The following is a 6,315-nucleotide window of genomic DNA, read 5'->3' as shown; positions in this document are numbered from 1 at the left end:
CTCATCTGACCACAGCATCTTCTCCCAATCACTCTCAGAATCATCCAGATGTTAATTTGCAAACTTCAGACGGGCCTGTACATGTGCCTTCTTGAGCAGGGGGACCTTGCGGGCACTGCAGGATGTTAATCCATTACGGCGTAATGTGTTACCAATGGTTTTCTTGGTGACTTGAGATCATTAACAAGTTCCCCCCGTGTAGTTTTCGGCTGAGCTCTCACCTTCCTCAGGATCAAGGATACCCCACGAGGTGAGATTTTGCATGGAGCCCCAGATCGATGTCGATTGACAGTCATTTTGTATGTCTTCCATTTTCTTACTATTGCCCCAACAGTTGTCTCCTTCTCACCCAGCGTCTTACTTATGGTTTTGTAGCCCATTCCAGCCTTGTGCAGGTCTATGATCTTGTCCCTGACATCCTTAGAAAGCTCTTTGGTCTTGCCCATGTTGTAGAGGTTAGAGTCAGACTGATTAATTGAGTCTGTGGACAGGAGTCTTTTATACAGGTGACCATGTAACAGCTGTCTATAATGCAGGCACCAAGTTGATTTGGAGCAGTAACTGGTCTGGAGGAGGCTGAACTCTTAATGGTTGGTCGGGGATCAAATACTTATTTCTCTGTTCACAATACAAATAAATATCTCATTTTGACTATGTGATTTTCTTTATTTTTTTTAATATAATCTATCTCTCACTGGTAAAATTAACCTAGCCTAAAAATTCTAGACTGTTCATGACTTTGACAGTGGGCAAACTTACAAAATCAGCAAGGGATCAAATACTTATTTCCTCCACTGTATTATGGAGGGTGATTATAATGGAGGAAGATAAAGTCTCCTCTGCTCTTAGAAGAGACAATTCCACCGCTTGTCTCCTATTAACTCAATATGTTCCCTGAATCGGTGATCTACACCGTCGTCTTCATGGTGATGTCCATTCTCGGTAAGTGGATGCAGCTTCCTATAACATCATGAGGAGATCAGCGGCGCCAGTGCTCAGTGATAACCTTACATTCCTAATCACTATCCAGAACTGACCGGCGGCGATTACTGGATATTGTAATCATCACTGCGTCCTGGAGTTAATACAAGTGTCTATAGAAATTATAACATGTATTGTCTATTTCAGGAGCCGGCGTCGCTTCCATCCAGTACAAGTTCATGATCATTCAGTCTGAACCTTCGGAGAAGTGTTATATCATCGGCCAGAGAATCCTCTACGCCATGGCATGCATTGGTGGTATTGGGAACGCCATGAACGCCATATATTCGGTTAGTTATTGGGTTTTATATAAAGTCTCCAGTAGTATACAGCGGGGTCAGTACCCAGTAATATATAGAGGGGTCAGTACCCAGTAATATATAGAGGGGTCAGTACCCAGTAATATACAGAGGGGTCAGTACCCAGTAATATATAGAGGGGTCAGTACCCAGTAATATATAGAGGGGTCAGTACCCAGTAATATGTAGAGGGGTCAGTACCCAGTAATATGTAGAGGGGTCAGTACCCAGTAATATATAGAGGGGTCAGTACCCAGTAGTATATAGAGGGGTCAGTACCCAGTAATCTATAGAGGGGTCAGTACCCAGTAATATATAGAGGGGTCAGTACCAAGTAATATATAGAGGGGTCAGTACCCAGTAATATATAGAGGGGTCAGTACCCAGTAATATGTAGAGGGGTCAGTACCCAGTAATCTATAGAGGGGTCAGTACCCAGTAATCTATAGAGGGGTCAGTACCCAGTAATCTATAGAGGGGTCAGTACCCAGTAATCTATAGAGGGGTCAGTACCCAGTAATATATAGAGGGGTCAGTACCCAGTAATATATAGAGGGGTCAGTACCCAGTAATATATAGAGGGGTCAGTACCCAGTAATATATAGAGGGGTCAGTACCCAGTAATATATAAAGGGGTCAGTACCCAGTAATATATAGAGGGGTCAGTACCCAGTAATATATAGAGGGGTCAGTACCCAGTAATATATAGAGGGGTCATTGCTGGGAGTCCAGTGATGGATATATATATACTGCGTTTAGCGCATTTTAGTCTTTGCTTCATAGAAAATTCAGCCTCTTGTGCTCAGTCGGATAAACATTGCTCATTAGTCGTCCATTGTACCCAATATAACACACATTACAGTGGCGCCCCCTGGTGACTATTCTTCTATATTACTGCCCCTTTATAATTACACTCCACCTGCGGCCTCTGCTGTTATATACTCTCAGATCTCCATGACGACCTCATTGATGACATTTATATATCTGTTTATGTTCTAGGCGAAGGAAAATCCTACAGTCCACGGGATCGGCGCAGGATTGGCGTTTTTCCTTACTGCCACTTACAATCTGTGCCAAGCTGTGTGCCTGTACAAGAGATCCTTCAGCAGTCGGCAAATGTGCCACATCAGAATGGTAACAACCGTGGTGACCATTGTGGCACTGCTGATCAGCATCATTCCATATGCTGCAGCAATAAGCGGCTCCTTTTCTAACCGATGTAGCAGTCGCTGTATTGAGGTGAGTTCATGTCACTATTCTCCATCTTGTGTAATCCACATGTCCTTTATAACAGTAAAATAGAAACTCTTGGTGGACCTGTCATCCTCCCATCTATTCCATACCAGAGCCACTGGTGAGTACAGCCGGCACTAACATCCTCTATCCTGTCCCTCTATCTTCTGCAGATCTTAAATATAACCGGCATGCTGGGAGAATATATGGGATTCTCCGGCTTGGCAATCCACCAAGTGACACATTATACAGATTTCCAGGTGAGTAGATGCCGTGTGAAGGTCTCATGTGCTCCAGAAGCGTTTCTGATGGGAAGTAATATATTGTATAGAGCCGGTTTATGATAAATGTTCTTTCTTCTTTTTTCCTCAGCGTCTGTCTTTAACATTGTCCAGAGAAGGTGTCTCCATCTCCATGAGGGAAAAGACCCAGGACCCTGAAAACCCTGAATAAGATCCAGGGGTAAGAACTAGGGGGCTGGAGAACCATAAAGACAACTAAAGCCATCTGGACAGCACTGGAGCAGAACATCTTCCTGCAAGTAGGATGAAGGGGCACAAAGACCTCACCCCTAGACCGCAGCAGGTCATGCAGCCAGAGATGCCACCTAAGATGGCAATAAACATATGTAGATCACTGTTGACATCTATAGTGATCAGTATTACCATCCACATTGAGGTGATAGCAATGACAATGACACCGGTCCTTCCAGAAGTCAGTCTGAGAACACCAGTCATGGTACCAGAACCACCTGCAGATAAGTAACCTCCACCTCTTCTGGAACGTTGATAGAACGAGCATTGACTTCCGATAAGGAGGAGTGAGGAGCGCGGCAGGTACAGAAGAGCGATGACTGAACGTTTCATCATGGAAGAGATATATACGTCGTAACAGCAACGTTCCTGAACACATAGCAGCAGGAAACCTCAACCATTGTGATTGCTACACTGAAGAGATCAACAGGAAAATCTGGAGCCGTCCTACCAGGAGAATGTGCCAAGTCATCATCATGGCGCAGACTGTGGCCTATTACTACAGCCCGGGCGCAGAAGACTGGCAGTAACATGCCTTGCACTGGCAGACTCTTCACAATGGATTTATTCTGTGGACTATGTGTGACTGTGAAATGTGACACCCTGGTGGAAATCACCTTCTAGTAAACTCAATGTGTTGGAATAATTTTTATTACTGTGGTTATTGCTACAACTACTTCACGATTTATACTTTTTCTTGCATAACATATCTCTAGGTGATGTTGTTGTGTTGCTAATAAATTAAATAGAAAAAAACACACACCTAGGAGCACTGGAAAATCTATGGTCCCTATCAACTCCAGAGCAAGTTTTTGTACTGTCCTGGACCCAACCCCCTCTCCAGAATGGCCGTCCCCGAGCCCACGGAATAGGGCGAAGCCCCATGACGAGGGGAAGAGGGAGGGGAGGAGCCGAGGGACGCGAGGCTGCTGGGTTAGACGGCGCTCTGGTTTGAGCGCCAGTCCAACCAGAAGCAGCAGAAGGAGCAGTTGTCCCGCTGCTCGCTCCTGCTCTCAAGTACAAGCGCCCCTCCTTCTTTTATTCTCCACGATGGCGGATGTCCCCAGGCTGCTGGAGCAGCTCCGTGACATGGCAGGCGAGCGGGGCTCAGAATGGCTGAGGGCCCTGCTTGCTAGACAGGTGGGAGGACCGGCGGTGGTCGTTGCGGCTGCGCCCTCGGCAGAGGGATCGCAGGTGATGCAGGCCAGGAAGGGGGAGGTGGCTGGGGGATCACAGGACCGCGATCCCCGGAAGGTGAATCCACGGCGATCCAGGAGGGCCAGGCTGCCAGCGAGACTAAGCCCTGACGCTACTCACAGGGTCCGGCACAGGGTTGGGAGCCCCTCTAGGGACCCTGGAGGCTGGGGCCTTGTGCTCTATCATCCTGGGCGTAGGCCTTGGTCTGGCAGGAATCCCGCGCCAGGATCTCCCGAGGGCCACAGTCGGTGGCCGTGCGGGGCAATGGCAATGGGCGGCGCCCCACTGGCTTGACGGTGGAAGGTTGACGGCCTGGGAGAGCTGTGTCAACGCCCATTTTTCCAGCTTGGGCGGAGGGTGGCGGGTGCGGCCCTCCAGGTTCGGCTACTGGATGCGGGACACAGGCAGAGGAAAATCCTGGTGATGACGATATGCTTCGCGGAGGTCGACTGGATGATCCTGGTCTTCCGGCTGGTGGGATCACAGCTCCTGCGCAGCCCGGTGAGTCTAACTAATTTCCTAACTATATTCCCGCTATCTTTAGGTCCACGAGGGGGGTAGTTAGGGAATCCGCTGTTGGTAGCGGGGGTCAGGGGGAGGACAATAGTTTCCGTGATTTGTTGGGTAGTGTGCGGGAATTGTTGTCGCGGTGCGAGAATGTAGGGTTGTTGGGGAGTCTGTCACCGGTTGCTGCGTGGGCAGGTGCCACAGGAGTGTCGCAAAGGTCTGGGGGGGACAGCTCTGGGGGCAGGGGGCTAGAGTTTGGGAGTCCAGAGTGGCGGTGTCGGTTCAGACGGATAAGGATGGAGAGGTCGATCGGGTGCGGTTAGACGATAAGGCAAAGGGGGAGGTTTACAGTTACTTTGAGGGCCCCCTAGGAACGCATTTAAAACTCTAGGTAAAGGGAAAAGTCTGGAAGGACGAGTACGTCGAGATTTTTTCACTCTTTTCCTTACAGAAATTTAACTTCGACAAGCCAAAAAGGGTGGAGAGTTAGAAGGAGGATGAGGTTTGCGTAGGTACAGATTGATACCCCAAATCTTTCCAAACTGGTTGCAAGCGTTTACCATATTGGCAAGTGTAATTGGGGAGGAGGCGCTGGATAATTTCTCTGGCCTTTTATGCTACTTAGATGCCATAGGGGAGGCTTACAGGGTTTACAGAGGGATGACTTGGCTCAGATACGAAGAGCAGTTCAGACAGCGTAAGGCGTTCCGCCCGAGTATACAGTGGGATCAGACGGATATTGGCCTATATAGCTGAGAGTCATGGCGCCGGTGAGTTTTGGCAGGGAGTCCTTGTAAGGCGTTCCGCCCGAGTATACAGTGGGATCAGACGGATATTGGCCTATATAGCTGAGAGTCATGGCGCCGGTGAGTTTTGGCAGGGAGTCCTTTCAAGGCGGGGCTGGGGGTTCCGGCCAGTATGGACAACAGGGAGGGGGAGCACAGTCGGGCGGGGCAGCCAGCAGCAAAACTGGTTTATGCTGGCAGTTTAATGACGGACAATGTAAATTCGGAGCGGGTTGCAAGTTCAAGCACTCCTGCTCAGTTTGTGAAGGAGCATCCCATGGGTCATCCCGTTGCTTCAAGAAGGGAAAAGGTAAAGGGGGCAGTTTAGGTGGGCATGGAGGAGATGCCGGTGAGGATGGCAGAGATGTTTCCTTATCTAGATAGGTACCCTGCTAGGGAGAAGGCGAAGTTACTGGAATTAGGGTTTAGGGACGGTTTTTTAATCCCGCCCCCTCCGCAGGAGGTCCCCTTTTCATTGCGTAACCTAAAGTCAGTTTGTGAGTTCCCGTTAATAGTGTCTGAGAAGTTGAGCAAAGAGGTGGGGCTGGGTAGAATGGCGGGCACGTTTGTTTCACCCCCCTTTTCTCACTTGGTGGTTTCCCCTCTCGGGGTGGTCCCCAAGAAGGAGCCTAACAAGTTTAGGCTTGTCCATCACCTGTCGCATCCAAAGGGGGCTTCGGTGAATGATGGCATTGATCCGTCTCTCTGTTCTGTGGTTTACACCTCCTTTGATGCAGCAGTTGATTGGGTTAGGCGGTATGACAAGGGTGCGCTTATGGC

At 48.9% G+C, this 6,315-nt stretch overlaps 1 protein-coding gene across 1 annotated transcript; it reads left to right on the top strand.

Annotated features, from left to right (window-relative positions):
• The first annotated feature begins 887 nt into the window (after positions 1-887).
• LOC142657021 (DNA damage-regulated autophagy modulator protein 1-like) lies at positions 888-3,680 on the top strand. Its single transcript, XM_075832075.1, has 5 exons — positions 888-942; positions 1,129-1,271; positions 2,280-2,519; positions 2,687-2,773; positions 2,886-3,680. The coding sequence occupies exons 1-5, from the start codon at positions 888-890 to the stop codon at positions 2,964-2,966; spliced, it is 606 nt and encodes a 201-aa protein (XP_075688190.1). The 3' UTR covers positions 2,967-3,680.
• The last annotated feature ends 2,635 nt before the right edge of the window (positions 3,681-6,315 follow it).

Source organism: Rhinoderma darwinii, chromosome 7, assembly GCF_050947455.1.
Source record: "Rhinoderma darwinii isolate aRhiDar2 chromosome 7, aRhiDar2.hap1, whole genome shotgun sequence".
NCBI lineage: Eukaryota > Metazoa > Chordata > Amphibia > Anura > Rhinodermatidae > Rhinoderma > Rhinoderma darwinii.
This window is presented reverse-complemented; position numbering and strand designations above follow the sequence as displayed.

What these genes read in the sequence shown, in the direction of transcription:
- LOC142657021 (XM_075832075.1), top strand. Translation starts at nt 888, where the DNA reads ATGTTCCCTGAATCGGTGATCTACACCGTCGTCTTCATGGTGATGTCC. An exon ending in GTAGCAGTCGCTGTATTGAG is followed by an intron (nt 2,520 to 2,686) that starts GTGAGTTCATGT and finishes TATCTTCTGCAG; the next exon opens with ATCTTAAATATAACCGGCAT. An exon ending in CACATTATACAGATTTCCAG is followed by an intron (nt 2,774 to 2,885) that starts GTGAGTAGATGC and finishes TTTTTTCCTCAG; the next exon opens with CGTCTGTCTTTAACATTGTC.